The sequence below is a fragment of the Megalops cyprinoides genome, chromosome 22, assembly GCF_013368585.1.
Source record: "Megalops cyprinoides isolate fMegCyp1 chromosome 22, fMegCyp1.pri, whole genome shotgun sequence".
NCBI lineage: Eukaryota > Metazoa > Chordata > Actinopteri > Elopiformes > Megalopidae > Megalops > Megalops cyprinoides.
The window spans coordinates 4008638-4022654 of NC_050604.1; the positions used below are offsets into that span (position 1 = coordinate 4008638).

Sequence of the window (14017 nt, forward strand, 5' to 3'; positions counted from 1 at the left end):
TCGTAACAAGACACCTCTGTCACAATATACAACACAGAAATACAAAGTAGAATGAAGTTCTCTTACTTTGTATCTATGCGCACAAAAGTTGGCACAGAAGATGAACCAACAGCATAAATTGGCGTGCGAATCAGGACTTGGCAGCGGTGCAACTAAACTCTGAGGGATTCGTGATGACACAGCACACGTCATTGCCCCGACAGTTTTAATAAATCGGTCTGCCTACAGGGAGTTTTGCACAGCTTTGAAAAACACATAGCACATTTTTTCACTAGGGTTGTCAAAATAATGTGTTAATTTCGATGAATTAATTATAGAAAAAATAACGTGTCAAAAAATTAACACAGATTAATCTATGATGCCCCTTGACCCCATACGTCACTGTGCATTTGAGCATTTGTCATACCCAACTGCAGGCTAGCTAGGTTCTTCTATATCATACACGGAAACGTATCCACATTTGTGCTGTCGGTAAGTGCAAATTCAGTCCGCATTGGTGTAATCAACGATTGCATCAGAACATCTGTAAAGTGGAGTGATACATGTATAGTTAAAAGTCCCAGCGCTGTTATACTGAATATCAGCACTCATGGAATGCCTCTTGTCCAATCAAATTACTTGGTCAGAACTAACTGTTGTATAAAGCACAAATTGAACATAAAATTCTTCTCACAGCAAATGTTGATACATACGATTAATATAGACTAATTAATCACAAAGCATGTAATTAATTAGATTAATTTTTAACCGCTTGACAGCCCTAGTTTTCACTCTTTATCTTTGTAGCCATGTGTTTCCATCTACCACGTGGAAATAGCATAGTACTGTTGCTGTGATATCAACATTGAATAGATACGGGTGGCGTTTTTTCCCCCGGGAGCATTTGACATGGCCTCAGAAACCTGGAGGTGTGCTCCCGCATCAGGTATGACTAAAGGGAAAAAAACATACGGGAAGAAACCGTAAATTAGTTCAAATTATTACTTTTTTCTTTTTTTACTTATTTTATTGATGATTTTTACTTGCCATTGACTTTGAAGACCATGACACATGATCATAAACAGATAACATCATAAAGATAGCTCCATTTACCATCATTATGTCCAATTAGACTAGATGTTTCTCTTTACTGTTATTTACTCAACTGTATGGCAAAGAAGTCTGCTGCAGCAATTAGATGTGAACAAGTTGGTTATCTATGTTATGCACCTTGTGTTTGCTCTGACTTTGCATGTTCTGCACGGATGCAAAATGGTTTTTTGGCAGCCACCATGACCCCTCAGATCCTAGCTTCCCCATTTGGTCTGGAAAAATAGTACTGAATACATCATAATGACAAAGTGATCCAAATGTTTTCACTTGCTCAATGAACATAAACTGTCATTTGTGACATTAGCGTTTTTTGAAACCAGTGGTGAGAGGCTGGCGACTTGTCAGTTCTTTGTCCAAACAGAACTTTCAGAACCTTTAGCTCTGTGCTAAGGTGCTTTCTCACAGAGTCTCAGACATTCAGTTATTGCACATCCTCTGTTTCCCAACACTGGGGTCACTTCATCAGCATACACTACGACTTTAACAGGTAATGCTTCTGGGATCCCAGGAGCTACTACTGCAGGGGTTCCAGCACAAGGGAGCACAGGAAGCCAGAGAAGGCATACCACTGTCTGTTCCCCCATGTGATGAGGAAGGAGCAGAGAGAGTATTATTAAGCTTGCTAACATTTTGCCACATCATCTTGCATTCTGGTATGTGCTTACTTCTAAAAGGTGTGTGTGAATGGTTGTGTATGGGGGGGGGGGGGGGGGTTGCTGTCATGTAATAGGTATCTTTATAATTTTGTGCAAATGATGACTGACTCCATTGCTTGCTGAGAACACTGTTATACTCAGTATGTCTTCAATTCTACGTCACACGTCAGGTCATTAAAATACTTTTGCATGTTTTGGCATCATATTCCACACGAGGAGCACACCTAAGCCCTCATTTAATTCAGTCATAGGTTTTAGTGCCATGGTTCCAATGCTTATCCTCTATCTCCCTTTTCTCATCAGTTGTGGTCAAAAAAGGCAAAATGACTGAGTATTCTTCAAGCTTGATATTCAAAATTTGTAAATGTAAATCACAGATTTACCATAAGCTTGTTTATTTATGAAAAAGGATGAAGATGAAGGTTTCCATTAAATACAACACTGCAATGTAACTGGACTGAATGTCATAGACTGGACAAAAAAGGTCTCAAAAGCAATTAATTTGTTGCTAAACACTTCTTGCAGTGGGATATAGTTCCACCCCTTGTGCATTGTTGGTCCAGGAAGGGTTGAGCTATGAGAGAGGAGTTTTACATTTTAAGGTGGTCATTGGATAACACCCCATCAGACATTTGTGAGGAGTGAAACCACTTAGGATTATAACCTAGCCATTACATTGATTGCCATACACTAGTTAGGGTGCTCTTTCCTGGTCTACTTGTCTCCTTTCATCCTTGTCTTGTTTCATCCAATGTAAAAAGGACAGATCTGTGTTGTACTACATACCCTCTAGCAATCCTAGAAAATATTCTTACTTTTGAAGCACCAGCAATAATATAAATCAAGATAAATATGTACAGCGATTTAAATAGCTGTATTTATAGTCTAAGGATCTACCAATTGCAAAAACAATAAAAATTAAAAAAATGGAATAATATGGAGACTGAGAAAATAAGCTCTTGACAGATATAGAAGTGCAAAGGGAGATTTGACTTTGTCTGTTCTTGGCTTCAGTTCACAATTTCTCCTAAGAGGACTGGAGTTACTTGTTGTTTTTGCTCACATTTTTGTGATACATTAGAGCACCATAAATGGGACCTTAGACTTGCTCTCTAAATTAGCAGTGGCTTAATTTACCACAGTCATTAACATGCATATACAGTAACAATCAAATGTTTGGACACCTTATTAAGACAACGGGAAACATGCAAGCTTTAATTTTAAATAAAGTTTAAATAAATAAATACACTTAAAATATTTTGGGATATTTTGAAGATATCTATCTAAATATAAGATGGTTTTGATTTGTCTGTAGCACATTTTTGGTCACTGCATAATTCCATTTGTGTTATTTCATGGTTTTGATGTCTTTACTATTACTCTAAAATGTGGAAAATAGTAAAAAATAAAGAAAAAAATATGTCCAAACTTTTGACTGGCACTGCATGTGTATCTAACCAGAACTTGGTTAGATACACATGCACAGGTTTTTTGGTAGTTGTACATGGCAAGGACAGAACAACAGAATGACCTATATAAGACTAATACATAAATGCTTATTATAGCCAATCAAGTACACTGCTTGGAATTTATTTTCTAATTGTGCAATATTGTGTGCCTATAAAATAGTTTAGTAGTAGTTTTTTACTATGTAAATGCATTGTGAAATGTATAAATTCAGTGCAATCATCCGTTCACTGCTACAGAGAAGACTGATAGATCTTAAGTTAGAAAATACCTTGGGGAAAATACCTAGTGGCAATATATTACATACAATTTTGGTTTCCTTGTAGAGTCAAACAAATGGGTATTGTTCATCTATGCTCAGAATAACTCAAATGATCAACATCTGAATGAAGCCAGCATTGGTCAGTTAGTTGTGATAAAAAGGAGAGGGGGTGTGACAGAATGTGTGTATAAATCTCACACTCAGTTAACAGCTCATTAACTCAGTGAAACACTGCAGAGAGAAACTCATCATGAGAATTCTTCTCCTTCTCCCCTTGCTGGGGTTGGCTGGTAAGCCTTACTATATATATATAATATTTTGATATCTGAAATATCTGTGAAATAACTGTGAAATATAATGTATCTATTCTCTCCATTGAATATTTTCCTGAGATTAGCCCCAGCAGAATGTAGTAGTCTGGTTAAAGGTTTGTTAAAGCATTTAGTTAGCTGTTATATTTATGATAATGGGCATCATTGTTTTCAAGAGTCTTCCTCTTACTTTAAATGTAAAAAGCCAAAGAAATGGACACAGTTCATGTTCAGTTCAAAACAAAGATAGTATTGACATAAATGTGCATTTTATCCATGATACATGCATATATTTACAGTGACAGACAAATACATAACAAGCTATTCTACCTCAATTTACATTTATATTCAGTAATTTAACAGATGTTGTTATCAAGAGTGAGTTACAAAAAGCACGTTCACTGGGTTAGACATGTAGCCGTCTTGATACTAAATCATGAGTACCATAATTTACCGTAATTTAGCACCCCTGTCAGAAACATTGCCAAAACAAGTGCTGTCATAACGCACACAAATATCAACTACAATCAGCATTTTCTATTGCCACACTTGTACTACCACAAGCTTCACATGGCACAAACTTTTGTCCACCAAGCTTATTTCCATGGCAAAAGGCATATACAACCATCCAGCTCAGGTTTCACGTGACCACCTGAGAAACATGAGTATATATCAGTGCTTCGGAGGGGGGAAGGAGTTAGAGTCTGCAGATCTGAGATACAGTCTGAATAGGCAGGTCTCCAGTCTGGACTGGAAAATGACTAGACAGCCAGGGCAGAGGAGGGGAGTATTTTGGCAGAAATGTAGGGCTCAATATATAGTGCTGCTGTTGTTGCTGCTCAGCACATTAGAACCAGGGTTTTGCATTTTATCTGAGCTATGACAGATACAAGTAGCCAATGTCCCTACAGGAGAGATGTGACACGAAAGTATTTCAGCTGATTTAAAGTAGTTGAGCTGCCTGGGATGCTGACACAGTCACATTGTCAGTAGTGAAGGACTGGTCATTCAGTGGTGAGGACTTGTATAAAGCTCTCTGTATAAAAGGAAAAGAGGAGATGACCAAGGACACATCCCTGGGGGACTCCTGTGGAATGGTTTTTTAGACTGACCTTTTAGATTGAACCATGCCATATTACCTGGTAGGAATATTCAGAGATGTAAGATGGAAACCATTTGTGGGCAGTGCCTGAAATGGCCAATTCAACCAGAGTTGTCAAGAGGACCTGATATTCAACTGTGCTAAAGGCAGCATTATAACATCAGACTACTTAGAGGCAGATAGAGCAGAGATCAGTGTGTCGAATAAGGAGAGAAGACCACTGTCAGTTGAATGATGATCTTTGACACCAGATTTATCAAGATTACATCGGTCAGCATTTCCCAAACCTCTCCTGGAGGACCCCTTTGTCCTGCATGTTTTAGGTCTCTCTCTGCACCAACACAGCTGATTCAAATGATCAACTCGTTATGAACTCCTGAAGCTGCTTAATAACAAAATGATCATTTAAATCAGCTGTGTTGGAGCAGGGAGAGACCTAAAACATGCAGGACAAGGGGTTAAGGAAATTAGTTAGCTGGGTGGATACAACACATTCAAGAGTATTTGAGAGAAATGGGAGGAGAGAAACAATTCTAGACTAATGAAGGGTATATGAGTGGTTTCTTTATTAGTGGATTAATGAGGCTCTTAATCTCTGCTCCCAGAGACTACATATTCGCCCAGCAGTAGTTGCAGTTTCCACTTGATTTCCAGAGAAAGTTTGAGAGCGAGTCCACCCACCACTGGCTGGGTGAGAGGTGTATAATGCCCATGCTCAGGTGGGCATCATAGGTTCTCCCTATGAAGCAGAATGTGAAGATATGGACAGATAGATAACTATGAAGGGTAATCGATGAATAGACTCTTTATGGTCAGTTTGGTAAAATGAAGGCTTTAAATTAGTACATATATGAAAAATGTGATGTTGTGACAGGCATGCATAACAAAATAAGAACAGAACAGATTTTCCTGTGAAAGTTTAGTGTTCAGGTAAGGTTTTACAAAATTCTCTTTCTGTGTCAGTCTGGTCTATTGGAGCCACCCCAGGGGAACGTTACAAAAGGATTGCAAATGGGTGCCTATCCAATGAAGCAGGCTACCAGGTTTTTGTCACTAATAGTCAACAGTCTTCCAGATGTGGAGGCTCCCTGATCTCTTCCAAGTGGGTCCTCACTGCTAAACACTGCAATAAAGCGTAAGTACTGTTGTGTGGACACTGTTGTGATGCAGATGAAAAGATTTATAGTAAACCCAAAACAATGGTTTAAGTCAAAGTAAAATGAAGCAAAAGCCGTCATGTTGAAAGAAAACCATGTTGCTTTAGTGTAATGGAGTAACAGATATGGTACAATGATATTTTTACTGCAACATCAATCATAAGTTATATTATTAAAGACATATGTTTACAATATGATGTTGCATCAGTGACCCAAACCCAGCTGTTCAGGGTCTGGTTTATAACTCTACATGTGATCTGGACCCTTGATGAAGTTGATTTATATTGTCGCCTTTTTATTAAGAACTGTTCATATGATTGAAGTGGCAGGTACAGTATATCATCCAGCCAAGTTACAGACTAGCAAAGTGCCATAACTATACAGCACCATTTCCAGTAGAAATAACCTCTATGAGTCCTTACAATTATCTTTGTTCTGTAGAACCTCATTTAAAAATCCTGAATTTGGATTCACCTTCAAAAAGCCCAAAGCTGGAACTTTCTACTTCCTCTTGTACTTAATCTTCCTGCATATTAACTGCAACTCCAGCACTCTCAGTAATACAACTCCTCATTAGTCTGTCTTGTCTGACATCCTACATTTTAGATTTAATCTAAAGTAATGCACAGACATTAAAATAGACTACCTTCTTACAATAAAACAATACTTGTACTCAATACTTGTATTTACTTTTTTAATACTTCTTAAAATAAAACATAATTTGCATTAAAATTACTAACATGTAATTCATCCTAGTATCTGTGTGGCTAATGTTATTGCCACCACCCATATTATATACAACCATAAGATAACGTTGAACTACAACAGTTTCACGGCTCACAGATAAAGTGTATCATCACTGCATGTATGCATGTGCACATATATTTTCATTTTTTCATACTGAAAATGTCATTGTTCTGGAGAGGTTCATTGGAATAGCAAATCAGCTTGAGTAGGAAGCACTGTTCTACAGTGTGGAAGAAGGTTATTTTCTTAGGCAAAATAAGTGGTACCTTTTTCAATAAAAACATAATTATTTTCATTAATTGCTATCATTGTTGAACCAAATTGTGTTTTTGAAGAATGTGACATTACATTGCATTTACGTATGAGTCAATATATATGTTTATTGAAGTCCACAATAAAGAAATTCTAGTGATTAAATTAAGAGTAACATGATGTGAGTGTTATTATAACTGAATAAGTAGTCAGATCAATGTTATGTAAATCAAAATACAACATGTATATTTAATTCTCTGCTAAACCACTAGAAAAATCATGTAGGTTTCATAAATTGCAAAGCTTTGTAAAAATGTATGCATTGGTGTGTTTGTGCGTTCGCCTTTTCCAGTGATCTTACTGTGTACTTGGGCATCCGTGATCTTACCAAGCTGAATAAACTACATGCACGTACTGGTGATGCACATCCACACCCTGAACATGACATCATGCTCATCAAGCTGCATAAGGAAGCTCCCCGTATGGCCCCAACTGTCAGTCTCCCTAATAACTGCAAAGACAAAAGGCCCCCAAAAGACATTGAAAAAGAACAACTTCTTGTTGCTGGATGGGGACTTGACGGTAAGAAAACTACAGACATACATATTGCAATGTTATTGAGCAGTACTAACCTTGTATGTCTATCTTTTCCTCAGAAAAGGGAACTAAACCTGACATATTGCGATGTGTGAGAATTGAAAGGACTGCTTCATGTCCAGTGGAGGAAACATTTTGTGCTGGAACAGAACACACAGGAACTAGTCCTGTAAGTACTGACACTTTACACTGTTAAGAAAAGTTTAGCCCACTCAAGAACATAGTTGATGTTATGTGCAATAATAAAGGCAGGTTGTAGATCAGCATAAATAATTAGCTAAGTTGCTAGGTTGCTACGTTGTTATTTACACCAGTTGAAAAAACAAGTTTAACATTCAATTACTAATTTGTCTCAATATATCTGCTTACCTACCCCAGATGCTAGGCAGATGGTTACACAACTATAACTAGGTAAGCTAGCTATATTTATATAAACTGTTATAATATAATATAAAAGGAAATCACTGAGTGATTTCCTTGCTATATGCTGCCAAGGATTTACAATGCAGCAGACCCTACCGCATATAACATTTGCTACAAATCACTCCCTCTGGTGCAAAAATTAGGTCTATCCATTGGAGCTTTGGTGGTATTTAAAATATATTAGTTTTACAATGTTGGAGTAACATACTGTAGATCACCCAGGACATGGCCAATGTTAGCAAGCTAGCTAGCTCCACTGTGTAGTGGTTTCCACTAAAAAGCAACTATTTGCCCTTTCTATTTTGTTCTCCTCAGGGATTACCTATATCCTTTGAGGGAATAATGACATCTTATAAATGTAACATTACCAATGAAATACCTTTTTAAAATATGTAGCCATTTCACTGTGACAATATTCACAGTGAAATTTGAGTTTTAAGCGTAAAATCCAGTAAACCCCAATGTCATATTCAAACATGAAATACAATTTCAAACATTAAATTCCTCCCCCTAAGACGCTGAAATTCACATTCAGTCATTTTAATCTACAGGTTCAAACCAATTCATTTACAATTCAATTGTCTAATGCCATGGATCCAACTTTGTAGGTGGATGGTGAAATTTAATGATGGGGGAGTTCTTTGTGTAGCAGATGAGACTACTGTCTATAATTTCAAGTGAAAAAAGTAGAGTATACGTAACAGATAGGTATAAACATACAGATTGTGTTTTATGTTTTATATATTGTTTGTCTTGTTAAATGTGCTTTATCTACTGCCGAGATCTGCAGTAGGCAAGATTATGAAGCTGTTAACTGAATGTGACAGAAAATACTGACATTTCTTAAAATGATGACAGCATGAAAATTCTGCTTTCTGTTTCTCTCAAAGGGTGACTCTGGAGGAGGTCTTGTGTTTGAAAAGAAGAACATGGTGTATGGAGTGACACGTAGTGGCTGTCAGATTGGCTGTACCTCCTTCATGAATGTGTGTTACTTCCTGCAGTGGATCAAAGAGGAGATGAAAAAATAGCAACAGGAAATAAAAAGATCGGAGATCACCTTTAAAAACAAACCCAGCCTCAGGCTCTTCTATTCTCAATTTGAAGAATCATACTTGTGTTTGGTCAGCATGCATGTCTGTAATTTGCTCTCTGCCCCATTGCAGTTTTTTTAGAAATCAAAATGGGTGAAAGAAAGAGAGATTTTTTTCAGTTTAACAGATCAAGCGTTAAAATAAGTATATTTGGGAAAAAATGCAAAAGGACCACAGTTGAACTGTTTGCAAATAAGCTGGCCAATGCCTCTCACATGCCAAAAAAAAAAAAAACAGAAGGAAAATCTTACACAACTCCAAATAATCTATTTTAAAACACTCAACACAGAAACCAACCTCAAGCATACAGCCAGACATACTGCTGAGTCTCCCACATTCTAACAATGAACAAACAGTAACGATTAACATGAGCGGTTTTCTTTTTTTTTTTTTTGGTGGGGGTGGGGGGGGGGGTGGATGACAGAATACAGTGCAATTGTTCCAGACAATGTGGGGGGGGGGGGCAGATCTAAAGCCTGACATATTGCTCAATGTATACCCATTTGATTATCTATTGGGTATGCATCATGCTACAAAATGTAAATATAAAAAGTCTGAAAGTAGACAATGGACAATGGTGAGTCTTTTGGGCTCCAAAAGGAGGGAGCTTCACCTGCTGGCTATGGGTGAATGAATAGGCGAGTAATTCAATTGCCTTGTTAATAGGGAAATACTTGGGAAATATAATGATCCAGGGTCACCTTTAAGAGCAAACCATAAACTAATATCAACCTCCTTTGTTCTGACTTAAGTATTTACTTACATTTTTCACCATGCTTATTGTTAAGTGGTATCTAAAATCATTGTATTCTACACCACAGGTTTGGGGGGAGTATACTTCAATAATCTTTTGTTTTGCAGATCTTTTTGTCCAGGAAGACATGCAGAGCATTTGTAGACACAAGATAACCATTTTCCCTACTAAAATATTGATAGCAACGCTACTGTAGAAAAATAGCTTCAACACACAAAATACAAGCATCCAGCTGCAACCTTCTCTGTCTTGGGGTTACAAACAGTCACAAAATAGCCAGGCAGCTAGTTCTGAGCCAACCAACTAGTAAGTCAGTGTAAAGGAATGGACGAGAGGGCGCCACTGAGGGCTCCTGGGTCAGGCCAAAAACTCAGAGTGCGAGTGAATAAGATGGACAAAAAGTAATTTTTATTTTTGGCTTAATGTTAAAACTAATCAATAGGAGTCCACATTCAAAGTTCAAATAACACAAAACATCTCTGAACGCAAGTAAACTACAAAACAAAGTACAAAATCTGCTGGGTCTCTTTTTTAAATAAATAAAAAAAAAAAAAACAGAGAACAATATTACAGCAGCAGTACTCACAGTCCAACATCCAACACCCAACACTAGACTCCCTCCATGAGACTTGACAGACAGATATATCCCAGGTGACCAGCACCATTCACATAAAGGGGGGGGAACATAAAACAATCAATCAACACAAACAACAACATGACAAATCCTGATGCAGCATCATAACACCCTACAACATTTAAACAGCAGATTTTAGCAAAAGTACAATTCAACCAAATGACACATGAGGATTAAAACGGAGGCGGCTTGATCAGGGCCGTCTCTGTCACCCCTCATGGCCACAAGCAAGGTAAACTGGGCCAATCGTGGCCGGAACGAAATAAACACTACGCTGTTTCCCCACGGCACTCCTTTGCCACCGGAGAGACACTTGCCAACACCGAGGAGCAGCATTCAACACGGTATGACTATGCTACGTTGTTCCTTTTTTTAATGCACTCAAGTTTGCGCGCCTACTTAAGCACAATAAAGATGTTTTAAAGCATAATCACAAGCTTGTCTAGCGTTTTCATTCACCATTATAAAACGTCGATTTCGTGGGCGACAACATTAAGTCCGTCAATAGCGGCATCGCATTGACTCAAGCTTGATGGCTCTTATCGGCATCTGTCAGCGTGTGTGTGTTTGCGAGTGTCGCGGAGTTCACACAAAGGCAACTCGTGCCCAAGGAAGGCAGTGGACATGTGCGGTCTCTCCATGACCGTCACAGTCAGACTAGTGGGTAGATTGCTAGCTGTTTTCTTAGCTAACATACTTTTGATGAGTTTCATATGAGGGTTCAGGGAAATGAACTTTATCCCATACAATTACAAGTTGCTACCAGCGTGTGGGAAGAAATTTAGGAGATGACTTTTTAATCACAAAATGGTGACTAGGGCACACTTCACTTTGTCAACCTTATTTAACAAACAACCTTATTAAACCTTATTTAACAACCTATTTAACATGGAAGCAGGCTTTTCCATGATTTACGCCATCAGGAGACACCAGTGCAAAGGGAATTGTGGGAACACACACAGTGTATAGGGAGATGTTCAGAACAGTTCAAAACTGTTTTTATTTGGCATTTACATTTACATTTATTCATTTAGCAGACGCTTTTATCCAAAGCGATGTACAAAAGTGCATATAGTGGGCAAACAGACACAGGCACAAGGGCAAGATGTGTACAGGTCATACAATGCAGATAGTGCTGAAGCTGAGCACAAGGTCGGTGTAGCGAGCCAGAGCTAATCTGATCTAAGGTTACCTATATCAAATACAGTCACTGGGACAATATAGTACCGCTATACTACCTAGGCAAAAACGTGTTACAAATACAAGGTAAGAGATAGAGCGACAAGTACAAGCCAAGAATCTTAGATTTACAAGGTCAAAATGACAAGGGTGTCAGTCCAGGTAGAGTCTGAAGAGGTGTGTCTTCAGCCCATATCTGAAGGGTTGTAATGAAGGAGTTGTTCTCAGTGGGGTGGGGAGTTCATTCCACCATTGGGGGGCGATGATGGAAAAGTGACGTTGTGAGGAGAGTGGGCCTTTCGTTCTGATGGTGGGAGGAGCGAGGCGTCCGGATGTAGCAGAACAAAGTTGTCGAGCGGGTGTGTAGGGTTGGATGAGGTCCTGGAGGAAGGTCGGGGCAGTCTTTTTTGCAGCAGAAAAGGCCAGGTTTGGCTGGGATGAACAGCAGATTGGTCTTGTCCAGGTTAAGCTTGAGGTGGTTGGAGGCCATCCATCTGGGGATGTTGGCCAGGCAGGCAGAGATCTTTTCGTTGACCTGGGGGCTGGAGGGAGGAAAAGAGAAGATTAGTTGAGTGTCATCATTTTCCATATCATTAGCAAGTTGTGAAGATTTTTGGCATCTAATCTATTATCATAATCCAGAATCATTTGTGACAGTTGTACACCTTTTGGGTAATTTGCAAGCCAAAAATAAACACTATTAATGAAGACAAGAACAAAAAAATAAAAAAAACACTATTACAGAAGATGAAAGAATGGTAGATACAAAATAAAAATACAACAGTACCAGGCACAAATACCTCACATGCTGCAGTGACAATGTAACACCAGATGGGGGTAGTATCTGGCTGTGAAGTACTGTAGGTTTCTAATAAGACCATAAACAGTGTCTTGTTGGATTACTTTATGTAATATGGGTTTAATAAATAATGCCTTAGTATCATCAAGCAAAGGGAAGTGTTCAACTATATAATACATTCTTTTCTAAATAATCTTTTAAAATAACATTAGATCTGTATTGGCTGTCCCACAAGTAATGAGGAACATTTTGAAAACACAGCAGCCTAGATCTTAGATGATGGTATTGCTTACAGTATTTGGAAATAAATTAAAATCCAAAAGAAACATCATGAAAGGTACACTTTGTCTTATACCCAGCATTCATTCTGATGTTGTACGATTAAGGCCGTACTCAGTTGATATTCCTGTGAAACATTCAGCAAAGCTTTGAGATGAGGAGAGACAGGAATTCAGAACCAAAAAGGACACAGGGTTCTACAGTATTAAACAGTAGAAACCTTTTATAGATGTTACCTAGTAGATGCTAGCCAAGCTGCTTTCTCTGAGGTATTTATTGTTTTTATGCTAATGTTTTGCAGCAGTATCCAAAAATTTTACTATTCATGAGTGATTCATTAATATGGTGCCAAGTGTAGGTCTGCACACCACATATTCACCATCCCACACCAATTTAAAGTTATTCAAAGAGAGTTACACACTCACCATGGCCTCACATGGCTTAGCTGCATACCTTTCTCAGCCTGTATCTCCAAGTATACCACATTCACATTGGTCCATATGGGCTGAAATGAGACCAGTCAATATACAAGTTCACAGTTCTTTTTCCTATTGATATTTAGTTCAATATTGTATTGGGGATTTAGGAAATTTGATCATTTTTGTGGAATTGTCTAATTATTTTTGTCACCTGTAAGTCATACAGCATTTGAGAAAACATAGTAAATACCAGTTTCAGTTTTGGAGCTGGAAAATGAATATATAGGATTAATGAAAATGAAATGGTATCTCTCAAAATTAATTTAAGGAATGGGTATGAAGTGTGTGCTTCAGTTGAAATACACTTTGCATTTATGGTTAGCAGAAGAAGGGAATGTGATTTTATCAGGTAGCTGAATAAAGCCAGCATTGACGGTTGTGATAAGGGGTGGGAGAGGGTGTGTCTTCAACAGCTCAGACACTCAGTGACACACTTCCAGAGACAAAGTCATCATAAGAATTCTTCTCCTTCTACCCTTTGTGGGGTTAGCAGGTAAGCCTTTCTACATACAGTATTCTCCTAATTAACAAATGTGCTGTTTAATAATGATACTTGTATTAGTACTTGTGTGTATAGTAATGCTGTTAAGTATACAGTGTGTCTTCCTTCTCTGTTTTAATATTTTCCTGAGGTAAAGCCCGATAGGACGTGTTTAGTATGAGGGTATAGATTGTCATGTATCAAATTCTGAAGGCTATTTGAACTCAACCCTGGTGTTCAGAGTTCCTGCCC

General features: G+C 38.1%; 1 protein-coding gene across 1 annotated transcript; it reads left to right on the forward strand.

The window, feature by feature from the left end:
- The first annotated feature begins 447 nt into the window (after window positions 1–447).
- On the forward strand, window positions 448–9098 carry LOC118769353 (cationic trypsin-like). Its single transcript, XM_036516385.1, has 7 exons — window positions 448–471; window positions 881–925; window positions 1580–1745; window positions 5854–6025; window positions 7399–7628; window positions 7703–7812; window positions 8957–9098. Exons 3-7 carry the CDS (start codon window positions 1583–1585, stop codon window positions 9095–9097), a joined length of 816 nt encoding a protein of 271 aa, XP_036372278.1. The 5' UTR covers window positions 448–471; window positions 881–925; window positions 1580–1582; the 3' UTR covers window position 9098.
- The last annotated feature ends 4919 nt before the right edge of the window (window positions 9099–14017 follow it).

Bases quoted from the DNA above. Each gene is read 5' to 3' on its own strand.
- LOC118769353 (XM_036516385.1), top strand. From the start codon at position 1,583: ATGCTTCTGGGATCCCAGGAGCTACTACTGCAGGGGTTCCAGCACAAG. The intron at 6,026-7,398 runs GTAAGTACTGTT...CGCCTTTTCCAG, and splicing joins GCTAAACACTGCAATAAAGC to TGATCTTACTGTGTACTTGG. The intron at 7,629-7,702 runs GTAAGAAAACTA...TCTTTTCCTCAG, and splicing joins TGCTGGATGGGGACTTGACG to AAAAGGGAACTAAACCTGAC.